We start from the raw sequence: 19,322 nt of genomic DNA, 5'->3' as shown, positions 1-19,322 counted from the left end.
CCCCAGAGTGCCATCACCTTCTGGGGACACCGAAAAGACCCTCACTTGCAGGAAGGGGTGGGGCAGATGCAAGAGATTTGTGCCCTTCCATTCTGGGGGAGCCGGAGCAGCCTGGGGAGCCCCACTTTCCTCCGGATCGGCGGTAGTCGGGAACCTGCCGGCTGCCCACCTGACCCGGGGTGGTGAAGCAGGTCAGGGAACACAGGGAAGCCTGGGAGGCTCTGGGGACTGGGAGTGACAACAGCCCTAGGCTGGCAGCAGCGACCTGGGGCTCCCAGACAAACAGCTGAGCGGTGGACTCGCATTCCAGCCGTGGGGGAGGGCAGCACAGGCCGAAGCTCATAAATCCGCAGCTCGGCTCCTGCTCTGGCTCCTGCTCTGGCTCCGGGATCCCGGGGGCGCCCACTCTCCCTTCCTGGGCCGAGGTCACTAGGTCAGAAGTCAGAGGAAGCTGGGAATGCTGCCTTGGAGGAGAGGGGCCTGCAGACTCCAGGGACGGGGTGATCTCAAGAACCCACACAGGCTCGCGGGTGACATGGCACAGCCCCAGGGAGGAGGTGCAGGCCGGAGGGAGGCAGACGGGGACGTGGAGACTGCTGGGAAACGGTAGGGACCCACCCACCCAAATGCCCCTCAGAGCATACCAGGCACTACCCCAACCCGGATGTCATACTTTTACTACTTTTTTTTTTTTTTAAGATTTTATTTACTTATCAGACAGAGGTCACAAGTAGGCAGAGAGGCAGGCAGAGAGGGGGAAGCAGGCTCCCCACTAAGCAGGGAGCCCGGGGCTGGATCCCAGGACCCTGGGGCCGTGACCCGAGCCAAAGGCAGAGGCCCCAACCCACTCATCCCTACTTTTACTACTTTTTAAACATTTTTCTCGAGTAATCCTGCTCACTGTTAAAAAAGAAAGAAAGAAAGAAAGGAAAAAGAAAGAAAGGAAGCAAACAATCCCAAAGAGAAAATCCTCCCTAAATCCCACTACTCAGGAGTAGGCACAGCGGGATGTCCGCACACGCCCTGCCCCCTCCTGCCCTCGCGCGTCTGTACAGGGGACACCTAAACCCCGTCCCGGATGTTTGTTCGCCCTCCACCAGCCTCCCTGGACGTCCAGTGGAAGATCTCCACTTGGCAGACCAGGAAATGAAGACCACAGAGGCTGGGTAACTCGTCCAAGGTCACTGAGGAGAAACGGGCCGAACTTGGATTTGCCCCCAGGTCTGCTGAACTCCGAGTGTAAGGACCCGGGGAGGCAGGGCAGGGTGGCTAGGACAGGCCAGAGGGTGCCTAATCACGGCCCTGCAAGAGAAGGGCCAGGGCGCACGCAGGCCTTCAGCTCAGAGCCAACCAAGCGGTTCGGGGCCTGGTCACCACTGGTGACATCCTGTCAAGGTGCCACCTACTCCACAGGGGGCTGGGACCGCAAGGGCACAGGAATGGGGGGGGGTGAGGGAACCAGGACCAAGACAGGCAGCCACGGCACCTCTTCTCACTCCCGCCAACCCCTCGCTGTTGCTCCCAACACAGAAATAACTGCCCAAGTCCAGGCGTCAAAAGTGCCACCCTCTCTCGAAGGGGAGCAGGTCTGGGACTCACCACACTCTCCTCCAGGCAAACCCTCAGCTCCATGGACCCCAGCTAAGTGGGTTCCCCAGAGAGAAGCTCCGGGAACCCGAACCCAGAGCTCCCTGGGGTGGAGCAGGTCCTACCCCCTCTCCTGGGGGTGGGAAATAGGGCGTGGGGGGTTGTATGGGAAAGAGCCAGAGCTTGGAACCAACCGCCGGGCTCAACCACCACAGCTCAGCTCCTCCAAGCTGGGTGGCCTCCCAAGGCAGGTGCTCGAGGCCCCCGTACAGGGGGACACAGGGGGACACAAGGGTCCGCTGGCAAGAGTGGGAGCCATGCCAGGTGCCTGGCACGGAGTAGGCACGGTCCTAGGACTGGGGATGCAACAGCAGAAAAAGACAGGCAAGAGCCTTTTTTTTTCACCAAGCTGACATCTCGCAGGGCGTGTGTGTGATGACTCACAAGTACAGAAATCAGTCAGCAGAACGGGCTCGGAGAGAGCAGGCCCAGCAAGGAAACGAAGGAAGGGGCCAATCCAGAGTGACCAGGGTGTGGCTGGAAGGACTCAGGGAACATTCCTGGGCCAGGGTCTATGGGTCTTATGTTCCTTTGCTGGGATGCCTTTCCTCCAGATACCCACCGGCTCACCCTCTCTCACCTGTACTCAAATGTCCCTTCTTCCTACTGCCCGGCTTGGCTTTGGTCCTTAGCACTGGTCACAGCACCAACAGCCTCCTTACTAATCTTGTTTACCCGTGCACCCCTCCCCAAGGACGAGCCTTCTCGTTTTCACGAGCCTTTTCACTGAGGCACCCTGGCTGAATGAATGAACAGAGCCAGGAGAGAAGCCTCCACCCAGACCTGAATGATAGGAAGTGGTCAGCCGCGTAAGACTGGGGGCAGGGCGTGTCAGGGGAAACGGAACAAGCTTGCATCTTCCAGGAGGATGACAACAAGCCCAGCCGAGTACAGGCTAACAGGAGAGATGGAGTAGGTCAGAAAGGGGGGCCCCAGGGGCCACAGCAGATGGCCTCAGGCCCAGTTCACTGGGGGCCCACTGACAGTCCTGGGCAGGGCCTGCCTCGGTCTGCCCTCCCATCTCCTACTCCACTGCTCCCTCGGCTCAGGGCCCGCCCATCTGCTCAACCCCCGCCCCAGGCCCCTTCTGCTAGTCTCTGAGCTTTCATCTGAAATAAGCCTTCTGCCCCTCATGCAACCCATCGGAAATCATCATCTAAAGAGCATTCTCCTTCTTCACCTGTCCTGATCACTTTCCCTCTCCTCCCTCAGTGCTCGACCACACCTTATGCTAAAATGGTCCCTAAAACCACCACGGACAAGGGCACCCATCTAGCTCCTCGAATGTTCTCCCCAGCCTTGCTGTGCTGGTCATTAAGGTATCAGGGAAAATCAGAAGCAACCCAAGCGGCCCGCAACAGGAGCTGGTGAAGCATGCTCAGGGTCATGACTGAAGGCAGACAGTCATTAAAAGGGCAGAAGACGACGGACGTAGAACCGTACATAGAACCATAGGCACGATGTACCCTGAAGTCAGGCAGACTCCATTAAAAATATTTAAGTATGTAGACACCACCCCGGCAGGGTTATGGGATTAGTAGAGATTTTTTTTCTTCTTTTGGTTTATCTGCCTCCCAGGCAGGGTAGATAAGAGGATCACATGGGAGAAGGGGTGAAGGCCCAGGCAGTGGCCAGGTGTGAGGGTGGCCCTGCGCTCAGAGGCAGTCCTGTTGGTGGAATGGCTCCTGCTCTCTGGGGGGCTGGGCTGCCCTCCAGCCATGGGAACCTGAACAGGGGAGAAGCCTGCCCCTGGACACCCGATGGGTGCAGAGGCAGGGAAGGGACAGGTGGGCAGGACCAGCTGCCTGACCTCGGGCTTCAGGGACCCAGCACCTGGGGGTAAGGGACCCTATTACTCTATAGGCCGTGCCCAACTGGGATGCCAAGAAGTGTCTGAGGCAAAGTTACTGGAGACGCTGGCCAGAGCGTGACCTCTGAAAGGTGGCTTCTTAAGAAGAAACACCTTCTCCATCCCCTGGGCTCCCAAAGACTGCCCAATGTCAGTCTCAGTTCCTGCCTGTCCCACCCTCTCTCCTGGGCAGGACCAAACTCTGAGCAGCCCTGCACACTCTGCCCTCTGTTCCCCTGGGTATGGGCACTCAGGGTTTAGGGCTGTTCCACGTGAGGCTCGCCGGCCGATGGCGTGGGCGTGTGTGTGTGTGTCCTGATGCTTGCCAATTTTCTACACAGGTCTGTGCCTCGTGTGGGGAACGAGCCTGTGTGTTCCCTGGAGACCGACCCCGTGATTCCCTTCCCTCCTTGCTGCTCCGATCACCCAACAGGCCACCAGCCACGAATCCTGCGAGAGTCTCAGACGGGTGTCCCCACCCCCTGATGCCTGCCGTGGAAAAGACAGGCGAGCTGTCTACTTGATGAATTCCCACCCTGGACCCCAGCATGGAGATGTGCCTAGACCCTGCTCTCCAACCCCCGCCCCCCCCCAATCTCAGGAGCTCAGTAAAGAGACCAGCAGAGGTAGAGACAAAACCACCGTTGGCGCAGGCCGGTTTCGACCCCCTTCTCTGAGCAGATCTGATGGTGCCGTGGGGAGGAAAAAGGCGGAGTCCCAGCCCAGGTGGCTCAACCCACATGGGTAGTTTGCCCATGAGACAGAGACGTGGCCAAGCTGAGCCCATCTGTCCTGGAGGCGTGCGATGGGCCAGCCGCTGAGACGGCCGCTCGATAACCGAGTCAGCTCCATTCACCTGCCGGGAGAGCCTATGCTGAGTGGCGGGGGCTCTGGCGTCGTGGCACAAGGGAAAGAAGGTGCCCCTTGTCACGCGCAGCACCTGGCTGTGGTCCTGATCTCCAGGAGCACAGTGTGAACTGGGACCCCAAGCTCTCGTCCCCTCTCCCCTTTGTCTGTGCTCCCCACAGCCCTCTCTGCTGCAGAGGCTGCCCTTCCTTCCTGACATCCTGTGTGAGGCCTGTGTGTGGCTGGGTCCTTCCGTCTGAGGGGTGTGAGTACACCCCTGAGCCTCCCACCGAGGGGAGCGGTCGGGCACGGCTCTGACAGGTGAAGGCGGCTGAGGACCCCTCCCGCATCTTGTCTGCGCTGACTCGCAATGCCCAAGGTTGCTTTGCAAGCTCCCATGCCACCCGGGAAACCCAATCTCCCAGGGGCACCAGAAAGGGCCCTGGCCAGCAGCTTGGCAACCAAACCGTGGCTAAAAGCACGTGGGGCTAGATGGGAGGTGGGACTTCAAGAGAACATGCAGAGAGAAGCCAGGAACCAGAAGGTTGTCACTGCCGTTAGGTAATAAAAAGGATTGAGACTTGGGGCACCGGGGGGCTCAGTCAGTTAAGTGTCTGCCTTCGGTTCAGGTCATGATCTCAGAGTCCTGGAATCAAGCCCCTCATCAGGCTCCCTGCTCCGCAGCGAGTCTGCTTCTCCCTCTGCCTCTGCCCACTCCCGACCCGTCACCACTCATGCTCTCCCTCTCAAATAAATAAATAAAATCTTTAAAAACAAAAGGACTGAGACCAAACTATGGCCAGATGCCACTTGAAGTACTTTATCCTCAGCATCTCATGTAATTTTACTAGTTATGAAATGACAGATTTGGAGAGCTATTAAGCCCAAGCAGCTAGTAAGTCCGAGCCCCGGTCTGAACTCCAACCTGACGGCAGAACCCTCTGTCTCCCCAGTTCAGGCCTCTCTCTCAGGACAAAGGGGCTGGCCAGCAGCTGCCCAGATGGGACAACCTGGGTCAGCAGCCACAGCCTGACTTCACCCTCCCTGGTGGAGCCCAGAGCAGTGTCCTGTCCCACCCCCATGCTAAGGAGCCACAAGCCAGTCCCACAACCTGGGAGGGCCCTCCTGCCACATGCAAGGCTCCTCCTGCAGGGTTTCCTCCCAAGGCCCCTGGGGATGGAGGGGAGGCAGGGAGAAATGCGTGCATTCCCTGAACACATCCCCATTCTGGGGGCCTCAATCCCTTATATGCAACCCAACAACAGACTCTCTCCAGGGAAGCCACAGATTGGATAATGCCAAGCCCAAAGAGCAAAGCCATTCCGAAGAGGAGGTGGGCACCTTGCCTGGGGCGGGGGTGGTAGGCTGCCCGGCCCATCCTATCAGGCCCCATTCCACTGCCTCCTATTTGCCTCAAAACTTGAACAGCTGACCCAAGGAGCTTCCAAAGGATGTCAGGTCCAGGGGAAAGGGACCATGCCTGTCCTGTCCATGGCTGTACCCCAGTGCTCTGACACTCGAGAGACGCTCATGTTCTTTGAAGAACTCCCTCACTTCCTGCAAGCCTGTTGTGTTCAAATGTGGCCCTTCTTGCTGAGGCCACCCCCATCGCCTTCTCAGGCTGCAACCTGCCTCCCACCCCAAGCCCCTACTTTGTTCTTACGCTGTAGAACTCGAATCACCTTTTCACACTTCTATTACTTATGCTCGCTTCCTGTTACTCATGCTCCCCACTCTTTAGAACGTGAGTCCTGGGACGGCTGGACGAACCAGTGGGTACTCATCGCACGACTGAGTGAACAGCCGGGACTGAATAGAGATCAACGAGGCAAAGGTCTTCTCCAGTTGGGAACCACTGACCCCAAGGAGCACTGGGCTGGGGCCCCTTGGGGAACTTCCCCACCTTGTTCTCAAGTCTCAGGTCAAGCCCAGGGTCAGGTAGACATCATGCCTGACATCCTGCTGGGGCCACCTTTGTGGGCCCCGCCTCAGACGAAAGGCTCCAGGACACCCAGCTTGGCAACAAGGAGGATCCAAGAATAATATTAGTTACCAGACTCAGGTAGTCCTGTGCCCAGATGTCCCTCTCCACAAACGCTGGGAACACTGAGTCAGGTGTCTTGAGAGAAGGCTTTAGTCTCTGCTGAATTCCTTCAGGGTAGAGTCAGGTACCTAAAGCTGTCCCCACGCCCAGAGGAGCCTCTCCTCACTCAAGAATTCACTGTGGTTCCTGGGAAGGGGAAGGAACAGGGTGACTCTCCAAAGTACCAGTTTCCTCTGAGAAGCAGGGTGGGGAGGGGTCACCTCCAAGGGAACTGGGCACAGCCCCATGGTGCCAGGGCACAGGGAGCGGAGGGTGTCCTGGGAAACCCTGCGAGCCAAGGCTGGAGAAGAGCAAGCGGTACTGACAGCCCCACTGGGGGACGCCCCCCTCCTGCCCCATACCCTGCTTCTCCCTGAAAACTACCCCTGGGTAGGGGAAAACAAAGTTGCCAAACAGACTTGGCTTGCCTCGACCCAGGAGGGGCCCTGATAGTGGTATCGCCTGAGTGAGATAAGAAAGCTTCTCTGAGCTGAGTACTCAGGATAAGTCAGTCCCGACGGCCAGCGCCGCTCACAGGAGCCAGCCCAGCAGCAGGGACCGTGGGCCTCTTGGGTCTCCACTCAGGTGTCTCAACAGCTGCCCCTGGCACTTCTAGAAGGCCCAGGAAAGTTGACGAATCCTTCGGGAAACTCCGTGCTCCTGGAGACTCTTGCCCGGGATGCTCAATGTCTCCAGTGGGTAGCCAAGGGGTCCCAGACCGATGGCAGAGGCTCCACGATTTCCAGTTCCATGGACCACTTTCTCTATGGGGTGCAGGGTGCGCAGGCGCCTGGGGCCAGGAACTCCTGGCAGGGGAGGACGCCTCTTCCCTAAATGAGGTCGAAAGAAAGCACTATGGAATCCCCAGAAAGGCTCCTTAATGCCAACAGAGCAGCACAAGAATGTGATCCCCTCCACCCCCAACAGGGTACAGAATGCATTCAGCCAAGCCCTCTGCTGAGCAAAAAGCTGAGCAGATTAGATTATATACCCCCTTCCTCCCAGGACAGGCCCCCTCACTCACTCCTGCTCTACCAAGGAGCAGGGCAAGTACCAAGGGACGCTTGGTAGAGGCCACTGTCCTCTACCTCTGCCTCCCTAGTTTCAAGGAACAATATTCACACTTTAAAAGGTCTGACATCCAGAGGCTTTCAAAAATGAGGGCCTCTTGGATGACTTCTGGACAAAGAAGCCAAATCCCCCTGCAACCCAGCAGGCATGTCCAAAAGGTTTAGGTGTCTGCCCAAAGCTCGACCAGTGACACTTTTTATGCTTTATGGAGCGTGCTACGCAGCTCATCCACCCCCGATGGCTGCTCTAAGCCAGGCCACACATGTTCCTGACATTCCCCCCCCTCCCATTCTCCTGTCAACATGTCCTGTAACCATGTCAATGAGGCTTGGCATGGTTAGGTGACTGAGCCAAGATCATGGAGCAAGAAGAAATCAGCAAGGCATGATTCAGAGCTAAACCTGTTACCTGGAAGGACATTAAAAAACTTAACACCACGTTTGAAGAAAAAGACTGAGAGGCAAGAAGGAGTTTTGCCTCTTCATACTTTCTAAAACATTTCACGTTTCCTGCTATGGGCTCCTGTTGCCTTTTTAATTTTTTAAACTGATGGGGTCAGCTGGAATTATGGGCCTTTCCCTTCTTTCAATGCAACTGTATTAAAAAGTCGCTAAGTGCTCAATTATTAAGGTATTAAAATGACATTATTCTGCCACCAAAGGGAGCTCCGCTGACTCAAAGAAGCGTAGGATGCAGACTGACCTCAGATGCTGGAAACACCATCCAGTGCCCCCCACCAAGAGACTGGCCTCATCTAACTTTGGAGTAGTGGTCAAGAGCCTCCAGAGCTGACTTTGCCTCTTGACTGCCACAGGTGAACACTGTGGGGAGAGCACTTAAGAAAACCAAATCTAGGGGCGCCTGGGTGGCCCAGTGGGTTAAAGCCTCTGCCTTCGGCTCAGGTCATGATCCCAGGGTCCTGGGATCAAGCCCCACATCAGGTTCTCTGCTCAGCGGGGAGCTGCTTCCTCCCCTCTCTCTGCCTGCCTCTCTGCCTGCTTGTGATCTCTCTCTCTCTCTGTCTAAATAAATAAAATCTTTAAAAAAGAAAAAGAAAAAGAAAACCAAATCTAGGGTGCCTGGTTGGCTCAGTTGGTTGAGCACCAGACTCCTGATTTTGGCTTAGGTCTTGATCTCAAGGTCCTAGGATGGAGCCCCAAGTGGCAGGCTCTGGACTCAGCAGGAAATCTGCTGGAGGATTTCTCTCCCTCTGCCCCTCCCCCTGCGTAGTGCTGGGGTGCTCTCTCTCTCAAATAAATAAATAAATCTTAAAAAGAAGGAAGGAAGGAAGACAGATCTGTATGCTCTGCCCTTAGGGTAAGTAAGTAGGACCATCTCTCTCTCCCAGGACCCTTCCCAGGCCTCAGCTCTGAAAGACCCAGCCCATCTTCCTCAAAAGCCCTTTTGACCGTGGCTGCCCCCCAGGGCTGGCCCAGCCACAGCTATTCCGTAGCGCTGCTCTGCTCCGTTCCTCCCACCTGGGGTTTTCTGTCGCCCTGACACAATCGTTCCCTCCCAACTCCCCTCCCTGCTCACAATCCCCTCAGCAGCCTGACAGGACTCTTGAGTTGTAAACTCTGCAGAGAATCCCATGAGCCCAGGTTCAGACGCCCTGCATCTGGCACGTGGATCCCCATGGGAAGGGGCACTGAGTCCAAGGCCTGCCCCCTCACCCCAAGCTCACCTGCCCTCAGGTGAGAGCCTGAGGGGGCCACACCGCGGTACTCCTGGGTACAGTCCGTTCTCCCCACAGCGAAAGCTCAGTGTGTCTACAAACTGCCCAGCACGGGCAAACCAAGAGCAAACTTTGCACGCTTTCTTTGGCAAGACGGTATTTTTCACTCCTCACCAAGTCCTATCGTATCACAGCGCAACTCCACCCCCGTCGTCGTGGAAAACGTACTGATCTCCATACCTTCCCTTAAAGGTGTCCAAGGCAGCCAGAGGCGGAGAGAGGCCCAGACCGAAGTCCCTCCCGCGGGCTTCCTGCGTCTGGGGATTAGGAGGCACAAAGGGCCGGCAGGGAGTGGGCCCAGATGGTAGGGGCAGGGACTAAGCCGGCGAAGTAACGTGCTGCGGCCGCTGCTCGCACAGAGCCGGCTACCTGAGACGCGCATCGCCAGGCTCCGGGGGCAGGCGCCTTGCACGTGGGGCCCAAAGAGCGGGGATCCCACCCCCGCTCGCGGTGACCTCCGGCACTCAGCCCGGCTGGGCACTTGTTTCCCCGTTTCCCAAAACCAGCACTATTAGGCAAACCCGGAGCTCAAATTCAGTAAACGCGGGCAGATCCGGCAGAGAGAAGTTCCGCACTTCCTACAGGTGTCCTTCGCCCAGACAAACCGACCCACGGGATCCAGGGCGAGGCGCGCGGACGCGGGTACAGCTCTTCCCGCCCCGCCCGCGGACTCAGGGGTCTCGGCCTTCCCCCGCCTTCCCGCCCCGAGTGGAGGGCGCCCCGAGGGGGCGGACCCGGCTGGGTGTTTCCACGCCCGCGCCTCACCTGGAGCCCCAGGCCGGCCCCCGCCCGAGGCCTCGGCGTCCCACCGCACCGGCCGCGGGCTTCGCTCACTCCGCCGCCGGCCCACGGGCTGCTGGGCGGCCGTCTCCTTCCTGCTCACCTCCGGCGCGGCGAGCAGGGGGCGGAGCCGCTGCTATTTACATAAAGGGCGAGACGGCCGGCCTCGCAGGGCCGCCAGCCCCGGGCCCCAGCGACCCCGCCCCCGGGCCTGGGCCCGCCCCTCCACGGCTCCGGGCCGACGGGGCGGGAGCGCAGGGAGGGCCCCCGGGGAGTGGGGGGCGGGCGGTCGCCGCTCTCTGGCCAATCCTCGACCCCGGGGAGCACGGAGGCGGGGCCGCGGCCGGCGTGAATATGCACGAGGCACTGCGGACCCACCCCCGGCCTCACCTGCGCGCACCTGGACTCAGACTGGAGCGCCGCGCCCAGTGTCCTGCCGCGTGCGGGAGGAAATAGTCCCTGGGACGCACGGCATCCTGGGCCGCCTCCCAGGCCGGACCGCCGAGCGGAGCAGCCCCTCCCCCACGTCGGCCCCGAGCGACTGCGGGAGGGACGTAGCCGCGCCTTGCTCTTCCCGAAAACGCCCAACCCAGTCCGAGCGGGTGACCGATGGACGCTGGGCCGTTTCGGGACCCAAGAGCTAGGTGGCTTGGGGACCGGGGCGTCGCCACGAGGCGCCTCCCCTCGGGGCGGGTCCCAAGTCTGAACCCGGGTCCTCCGTGTCGCTGCGAAGGCAGGAAGGCGCCCAAGGCCCCGAAGGACAGCAACATTGGCCGGAGTTTTTAGCACAACTGGAGAGTGAGTTGGAGCGTCGAGAGGCGGGAGCGGAAGGGGCGCGGAGGCCAGGGACGCGAATGGCGCGCTCCACAGCACGACCCGAAGCACTGGGGTGCAAGGCGCGCCGACGTGGCGCCTCCCCGCCGCCCTTCTATCGCGAAGCGGCTGCGTTCAGGGAAAGCCGGATGGAGCGCCAGCCTCCCTCCGCGGACGACCATTCAGAAAGCCAAGCTAATTAGGTCTGTGACTTCCCGTGCCCTGGGCGCAGGCCCTGAAAAAGGTGCGGGGTCGCGTTCTTGCCCTCCCGGGGGGACTTCTCTTCGCTCCCGCGCCAGAGAAAGCGTTGTGTGCGGGCGGGCAAAGACAGGGTAGGGTGAGGGCCTGGGGACCAGGTCCACGGACATCGGGACTTTGTGGGGGCGGGGCGGGGAGAGGAGGGGAAGGAGGGCTGGAGGCTCCAGCTGGGGACTCGTCCACTATCTCCAGCCACAGCAGAAAAGCGATCTATTTTTTAATGGCTTTGGCTTTATCGCACGAAGCAGGCACCTTCTCGTTTAAAGGCACAGAGTCCTCTCTTCTGCCCCACCCCGCTGGGTCTCTGAAATCTAGTCCTGAGTTCCAAACAATCTCAGGCCTGGGACTATGGAAGCCAGCAAGGGGGGTGGGGCATGGCTTCGTTCTCCTGCAAGCATCAGACACCCAGGGCCAAGGCCCAGACCAGGCCCTGAAGCTACAGGTCAGGGTCTGAGTATAAGAGGCAGCGGAGATGGTCCCTGAGAGTAGACAGTCCAGGTCCCCCAGAGCAGGTCCCATGCCCTGCCAGAGCAGCGTGATTAGTGTTCCAGATCCCTGGGCAGCGTGAAGTCCCTGAAGCTGTAGAAGGAGATGTCTCCATGATCCACCAGGGCAAAGATCAGAGGAACATCCCCACTCTGGTAGGATAACCGCTTGAGGGTACAGAGGTCTGGAACTGGCTCATCAAATCTGCAGGGATAGAGTTAGACTGAGACGTGGACACAGGCCACCCATAAACTCTGAGCTCCCAGCCCTCTTTGGCTACCAGGGAAGGGAAATCATAAGACACGAGTTGAGGGTACAAGAAGTCAGGCCTCGGGACTCTCCTGTCTGCAAACTGCATTGCTCTGGCCCGTTCTCCAAGAGTGATCCAGAGCCTTGATTGGGTACGGGGGCTCAGAAGAGTGCGGTCTTAGCCTGTGAATCTCTCTGATTCACATCCCTTCTGCTGGATTAGCCCTGCAGTAAATTAGCACAGGACAGAGACAACCAAAGATGCCAGGAATGAAGGCTAAGGACCTGGGAAGCTCCAGTTCCTATAGCATGGACTAGCTGTGCGGCCCTGAGTCAGTCACAGGTCTCCGGAACTCTGGTTCTTCTGACTGGCAAACTGGCCAGGGGCACAGAGGGGAGGTCCACGTGGTTTACAAGAGAACGGGCAGCAGCCTGGGGGTAGTGCGCACTGGTCTCGTACCCACTAACGCACATCCGGGCGTAGGGCTTGCCAGGGTTATTCTTTCGGAATGTGGCCACGGCATCAGCCTGGTAGATGTCAAAGCGGATCTCCAAGCCCCCAGACTTCTCCAGCAGCCTGAGGACACAGTGAGAAACCTTAAGAAACAGGGACCCTCCTCCTCCTTTTTCCCTGCCATGCTTTCCCTCCTGCAGTTCCACCAAGCAGCCTCATCAAGAGGAACTAAAGTCCTCCCACTTGGGCAGGGGAAGGTTTCCAGCTGCCTATCACAAAATCCTCAGGCTAAATCCGATCTCTTGCCTTTCATCCCTCCCTCTCCCCTAGACACACATGAATATCCCCCGGCTCATGTCCAACCTCAGGAGTCAAGCTCCAGCTGCCAACTCCTGCTGGCAGCCAAGGCACCCTGGAGACAGGCACTACCTGGAGACTCACCGGGCACCTCCATCAGCAAGGTGTGTGGTCCGCAGCACAGAGAGATGCTGCAGGGCTGTGGCTGCGAGGACAGTGAAAATAAGGTGTTGGGGAGGAGTCAACCATCTACAGACTCCTCTGACATTTCTTAATCTGCTATCTAGTTTAGTGTTGCCAGACTTAACAGATTAAATTTAAAAAAATTGTAGGTATGTCCAGTATTTGGAATACACTTACACTAAGAAAAATTAGCTGATTATCTGAACTTCAAATAGAACCCATCTGGCAACCCTAATCTTGTTACTTAGAATCTCCCACGTTCTCATAAAGATTGTAAAGAATTCTGCATCTCTTAATACTGTTCTTGCGCTATCAGTTCCATATTCTTAAACATGCAGGGCGTACCACTAGCCTTTTATTTGGCCAAGATGGCACCTCCTTGCTCCCTATCCTGGAATTGAGAGAACAGGGACCACGGCTAGCTGGTGGCAAAGCCACCCGCACGCATCTTGTTTATGATTTTTAAGGATACAGTTGTAGTTTCATTCCCCCTCGCCTCTCCCTGGACACAGACTCGTCATTTCCAAACCTTCCCACATGGGTCCTTTGGCTGCTTTGCAGGAGAATAGACTGTCCTTGTGGGTTCCACTCCATGGGACAGCTCTCTCCGCCCCAGCTTTCTTAAGCCTCAATTAGTCACGGCCAATCCATGTCCCCTTTCAAAGTCTTAGGACTCCTCAGCTGCCAGGGGGGCCTGCAGGGCTTTGGCAGGGTAAGGAGGTACCTGGGGAGTCTGCCTGGCCAGGACTCAGCAAGGGCCTGACAGGCTGGGCCCACAGATGCGGGGGGCGGCTCGGGCTCTTCTGCAGGTGCCGCGTGCGCAGCAGCTGCTTGTACTCCTGCCAGCTGGAGCAGCGCCGCACCTCGGGATCCGAGTTCACATCCTCCCGGAAGCGCTGGGCCTCTGCATGTTGCTCCCGTTCCCTCCTGGAGAGCTTCTCCTTCCTCTGGTTCAGCTTCTGACACCAGGATTCCGCATCTGTCTCCCGCCCAGCGACGTTGGCCGGGAGCAGTTCTGGGGCTGGGGCAAGCAGAAGGGTGTGGCGGCTATCTGAAGCCACGTTGGGGAAGGAGATCTGTTCAAAGTTCCAGCGTGGCTTACAAACCCCCTTGACCCCGTTCTCTACTTTGCCACTCTCCTGGCTGCACCCCACCCCCTCATTAGTCAGGTCAGGCCAGGGCTGCAGGGATCCCAGAAGCTCAGATGGGCCCATCGGGCCCTTTACAGGGTTTGACTGCTGAGGTTTCTCCTCTCCGCATTGGCTGTTCTGGTTGCAAGGAGGTGAGCTGGAGGTTGTCAGGCTCTCTGGTGTCTCGTTCACCCGCTGCGGGGGATTCTCCAGGGCCTTGGCCTTCTTATTAATGGGCCTGAGGGATGTGGGGAGGGAATTCAGCATGTCTGCTCCCGATGCCTGAGATGCACACATCCCACACACATCCTACTGCCTCCAGGATCCTCCTAGGGAGCCACCCAAGCCCAGCTCTTAAGCCAATGCATTCTCCAAGGTCCCCAAAACGAGTACTCCCTTAACAGCTCTGCTCCCCAGAACTCCCTGGGCTGGGGGGGGGGGGCATGTGGGAAACATTACCGAGAGCTGGAGCTCCTCCTCTTCCTCTTGCCATTCTGATCCTCTAAGCACCGGGCACTGCCGTCCAAGTTCAGCTGTCTCTCGTAAGGGGACAGGATGGAGCTGTGGGAGGAGAATCAGGTGGGCAACAGATCCACTTCCTCAGCCTGGAGTTCCCAGTGGAATTTGTGAGGGACTGGCCCAGAAGACAAGTCAGTGGGCAGGGTCAAAGCCAAACCCAAGGGCCAAGTCCCTGGGCAGGGCTGCAAGCAGGGTAAATGGGGGCAACTGCAGGGGCCTGCCCATGTGTCTTTGCCCAGGCCTCTGGGTCTCACCAATGGCCCCTTTGAACAGAGACTTACTGGAACCGGGGCTCCTGAAGAGCTGGCAATAAATGATTAACCACTAGTGAGGAAAATGAAGAGACCAGAAAACTTGGAAAATACAGAAAAATAAAAATACAAACATTTTTGGTTCTTATAAACATGCACCCTCTCTCATATGGTTTTTTTCCTATCAAAAATTACATTGCACTGGGGTGCCTGGGTGACTCAGTCGGTTAAGCATCTGCCTTTAGTTCTGGTCATGATCTTAGGGTTCTGGGATCAAGTCCCACATCCGAGGTGCCTGCTCAGCACGGAGTCTGCTTCTCCCGCTCCCTCTGGCTCCGGCACTCACCAATGCGCTCTCTCAAAATCTTAACATACTGTTATTTAATCTCCTCTTACTCTCAATAACATATTATAGACATAACCCCTTCTGACTACAGCATTCTTCCCTACCAAGATTTTTTTTTGTGGTGCTAAGGCTGCACTTTCCAAATGATACCCACTAGACACAAGGGCAATTAAGATTAAATTAAATCCATTAAAATTAAACAAAAATTCAGTCCCACAGCTGCACAAGTCACATATATTGGACAGCAGAGACCTGGAATGTTTTTATCACTGCAGAAGGTTTTACAAGACAGCACTGCTCTAAGGAACAAACTCAAATTTGTGTGACCATGCCGTCCCCGTTGGAACTCACAGGATGTTTCCAAGTTCACCAATTTTGCAAAGTGATGATTATTTTGTGTAACCTCCCCCCTAAATACAAGTTCTGTGGGGGCAGTGACTTTGCTATTCCTCAGCAATGAGCACAGGGTCCCCCAGTAAGAAATCAACAAATACTGTCCAATGAATAAATGAATGAACATTTTACAGGTGAACTTATGCACACATCTGTGTCTATTTCCTTGGGATATATCTCATTTTTAGGAAGTAAAGGGCATACTTGTTCTAGAACTTTCGTGACACACTATCAAACAGTAAAGAGTATACCAGTTTCCACTCTATGGCTGATGGTCTCTGTGGCTCTTAGCGATGCGGAACTATTAAGGCAATCATGTTTAGAGGCCCCAGAAGGAAAGAACATCTAACTTAGCCAAAGGAATGTGAGACCCTACTCAACTGTTAATGCCTCACTTGGCCCTTCATTCATGCATGCACTTGACAAATGTGCTCACACACCCACTGAGGCGCTGTTCTAGATGGCAGCTGTGGGCCACTGCACTGTCATGAGCTAGAAGTGCTTAACTGTTATCTGCGGAGCAAACAGGCTGAAGACGGGGCTCAATCTGATAACCCAGGATACGCTGCAATGACCTAGACTTGTCCCAACGTGCCTCTCGATACAGTACTTCCAACAGAGGCCTCCAGCCCATGCCCGGGGAGCTGCAGCTCCAGCCAAGGATTCCAGGTCAAGGGAGGCCACTTTCTACCTTGGGGCTCATCTCCCAGGTCCCATGACTGGAATAAATGGGATTGGCATTTACCTTGGCTGGAATCGTCGAACCACGTAGCCCAGTCTCTTCAGGTGGCTGAAGGCCTCAAAGAGAAAAAGTAAAGATCAGAGGCCCACTTTTGAAAACACCAAATAGTTCCTTCAGACAGGAGCCACTCCCCATGTGGCCTCCCCTGCCCCTCCTGCACACCCCAATTCCAAACCCTGGGATTGGCTAGATCATACTCCATGATAAACACCCTCCCCAAACTAAGGCCTCAGTCTCTGAATTCCTGTCTCTTGCTTCCATTACTCTGGGCATAAATGACATTCAGCATTTTCTTGATTTAAATGCAAAACCCCAAAAAGCTGATAGCTGATGAATCAGGAAAAGAACTACGCGCTAGAATGTTATGATACCAAAGCCGTCCAGTGCAAAACTCCCAACTGCAGTGTGAACCAGGAAGTGGCAAAAGGCAGTAGACAGCACGCTCCCCCACCCTGCCCCTCCACCCTATACCTCCACAGACAGGAGAAGGGTAGGAGTGGTCTTTGTCCATCCTTGTGTTCTAATACCCTTATCAGAGAGATGTACGCAGGAATGACCCCATCCTGCTTGATCTCTCAGCAGCCTTCAGCATAGCCAATTACTTCTTCTTTCTTTTGGCTTCCGTGACACCACCTCTCCTGGTTTTTCTCCTGTGTTGTCAGACACTCCTTGGTCTGTTTCTGGTTACCTATCTTTCCCCTCATCACACTGGAACCCTCCAGGTCTCAGACCCAGCTCTTGATTCTGGCTATGTTCCCGTGCAGCCCTGTGGTTTTAAATACCACCCACAAGCTCATGATGTCTACATTTACGTCTCTAGCCTCGTGCCCCTCCCCTGCTTTGTCTTCTCCCCAGCGCTCAGTTCTGTGAAGTCAGTCATTCACTTGCTCACTTATTCCCAACTGCCGCCACTAGGATGCAGGCACCATGACCGCAGAGCCCTTGGCTGTCTTGTAGTCCCAGCACATAGCTCTGTGTCTAGCACCTTGCGGGTACTTATGAATCCTCACTGACTCAGTGGACGGGTGGCTCCTCTCCTGGGAGAGGGTGGCAGATACCTGGTACTGCAGGAAAGTCACAGTGTCCTCAGTCAGCAGTAGCTGGTAAGCCTCCTGAATAGACAGCGGCAGATCTTGGTGGAAAAGCTGGATGGAGCCCTGCAAGCGGGGCCAACAGCTCAGCTTGTGGACCCTCCTGCAGTGGCTCAACCAGTGGGGCAACTTCGAGGCGGTGATACACGGGCGCCCTTCTTCCCCCCTCCCCCACCCCCAGCGTCACGGCAAGAATGTGGCCAGCCAGGAAAGGAGGGCACCACCTCCAATTCGGACGGGAATCCCCGCTCTCTGCATGGTTCTAGAATTCGCGTTACAAGCTTCTTGAATCCTCAGTTGTATATACACTTTAATAAAAACATGTCCTTTTGGTTCCTTGCTCCCAACCCTTCCTCCCCCTCCGGGGGCCCCACTCACACACTCCAGCAGATATAAGGCCTCTTCGGGGTGAAGCCGCTGCCGACCCTGCTCTGAGAAGCCCATGGTCTGCCAGAATTTACCCTGTGTAGGACCCCGAGCGACTGTCACAAAGAAGCCAGGAAGGCACAGAAGGCGGGTCCCTCTCCCCGAGTCCCGCCTCTCACCGCAGGAGACTTCAATTCCACGAAGCCCTCTTCCGGCCTCCACTCGGCAGCCACCAAACTGCCCCTGGCGAAGAGTGGGGAGGGGGTCCGTCTGAGTCCCCCCGCGAAGTCCACGGGCTCGGGCCGCCCCGCCTGCCCCGGCCCCGCCCCGGCCCGCCCCCCTCACAGGCGCTCCACGCGCTCCTCTGCCAGCAGCTGCCAGAGCTCCTCGCGGCACAAACGCAGGCGCTCGGCCTGGGCCGCCGAGCCGTCGGGCAGGAAGTCCTTGGGGCCATGCGAGCGCTGAGGCAGCTTCTGGGACCGCGAGCGGGCAGCGAGGAGCTCCCGGGCACTGGGGAAGGAAGAGATGCGGGGTCAGCGCGGCGCACTTGGCGCCGCGCGGCCCCGTCCGACATTCTCGTCCCCTTCCCCCCAGCCCTCTCCGCGTGCCCCGCGTCTCCGCGAGCCGGACCGCACCAGAGCACGCGCCCGGCGGGAACCTCCACGACGGCCGGATCGAGCTCGGGCTCCATCGGGCCGCCGTCTGCGGCTGCGCGCGCACCGCCCCTGACCCGCCCACCGCCGGAACTCCGCGCGGCCCTAGCGCCCGGAGATCCGCCCTGCGCTCCACCAGCCTCCGGCTCGACCCGCGGGCTTTGCACCTTCCTGGCTGTCCTAGAGCCTGTCAACAAACTTGTGCCTCGATTCCGGGGGCAGAGCGAGTGCCGGTTTCCGGATTTAAAGGAGTTCTCCTCTCCTCCCGAGCGCCCCCCGAGTTCCTCTGTAGTAAAAAGTGTGGAACCCGGCATCTGAGAGTGTAGCATGGACAGTCAAATGCGTGACCCTCCCCTCCGCAGCCCTGGGCCGCTTAGTCTCCACCACTCAGGCTGGACAACGAGGAGAGAGGGAGGGTTGAGAGAAGGGAGAGTAGTAGGTTCCCACAGTCCAGCCTCGCAGACTGGCCACCGGGGGCTGTCAGATGCGGTCTGGGTAGGTTCGGAGTTCCTTCTGGGTCTTCCGTTGGATCCCTTCCGAGGGGCTCGGAAGCCGGGTTTCGAGGGCTGGGGGGCGGGAGGAGCTGTCCGGTCCACGATGGTGCTGAAGCGCCACTCCAGCCTGTCATCAGCACCCCCTCGAGGCTAGGGTCCCCGCCGCCGCCGCCACCATGGGCCGCTCCCACATGGTCCGCTAGGTGGCACCATTGCTCCAACCAGCGGCTGTGGGTCGGCGACTCCGGTCGCGGGCGGAGGTCAACGTGGAAATCCCAGGAGGGGCGAGGGGCTAAAAAGAGCGGGGGCTTCCCAAGTGGCGTCCCCAGGACTCGGTTTCCAGACCCCTTCACATCACGTCTTCTCTCCCACTCAATCATAAACAGGGCATCTCGCCCTTGGGTTTGAACTCTTAGGGCCCCAGGTCGCGGTGGCTCCGCTGGCCGGGGGGCAGGGCGCGCACTCTCGCCCCTACCACGCCGCCTCACCTGGGCGCATGCGCTGACCCGGCCAGCGTGAAGGGGCCGGACGGGAGCGGTGGGGGCGGGGTCTGGTACGGGTGGGGGCGGGGCCGCAGGCGCTGACT

At 57.7% G+C, this 19,322-nt stretch overlaps 2 protein-coding genes across 5 annotated transcripts in view; both read right to left on the bottom strand.

Annotated features, from left to right (window-relative positions):
- LLGL2 (LLGL scribble cell polarity complex component 2) overlaps positions 1–10,136 on the bottom strand; it is a 33,911-nt gene extending 23,775 nt beyond the window's left edge. For all 3 annotated transcript variants that reach the window (XM_045985075.1, XM_045985078.1, XM_045985079.1), the window contains exon 1: positions 9,997–10,136. The gene's annotated coding sequence lies outside the window, so the exon portion shown is untranslated. The remainder of the gene's footprint in view (positions 1–9,996) is intronic.
- An 884-nt stretch (positions 10,137–11,020) lies between these two features.
- On the bottom strand, positions 11,021–19,185 carry TSEN54 (tRNA splicing endonuclease subunit 54). 2 transcript variants are annotated; one of them, XM_045986544.1, is made up of 11 exons: positions 18,410–19,185; positions 17,935–18,099; positions 17,769–17,832; positions 17,602–17,685; positions 17,191–17,289; positions 16,136–16,188; positions 14,341–14,442; positions 13,476–14,119; positions 12,713–12,773; positions 12,278–12,394; positions 11,021–11,772 (listed from the first exon to the last, which is right to left on the bottom strand). In XM_045986544.1, the coding sequence occupies exons 4-11, from the start codon at positions 17,665–17,667 to the stop codon at positions 11,622–11,624; spliced, it is 1,293 nt and encodes a 430-aa protein (XP_045842500.1). In that variant the 5' UTR covers positions 17,668–17,685; positions 17,769–17,832; positions 17,935–18,099; positions 18,410–19,185; the 3' UTR covers positions 11,021–11,621. The 2 variants fall into 2 exon arrangements, with proteins under 2 accessions (XP_045842500.1, XP_045842499.1); XM_045986543.1 differs by lacking the exon at positions 18,410–19,185 and adding an exon at positions 18,225–18,318.
- Positions 19,186–19,322: the final 137 nt, after the last annotated feature.

Source organism: Meles meles, chromosome 18 (genome assembly GCF_922984935.1).
Source record: "Meles meles chromosome 18, mMelMel3.1 paternal haplotype, whole genome shotgun sequence".
Classification (NCBI taxonomy): Eukaryota; Metazoa; Chordata; class Mammalia; order Carnivora; family Mustelidae; genus Meles; species Meles meles.
This window is presented reverse-complemented; position numbering and strand designations above follow the sequence as displayed.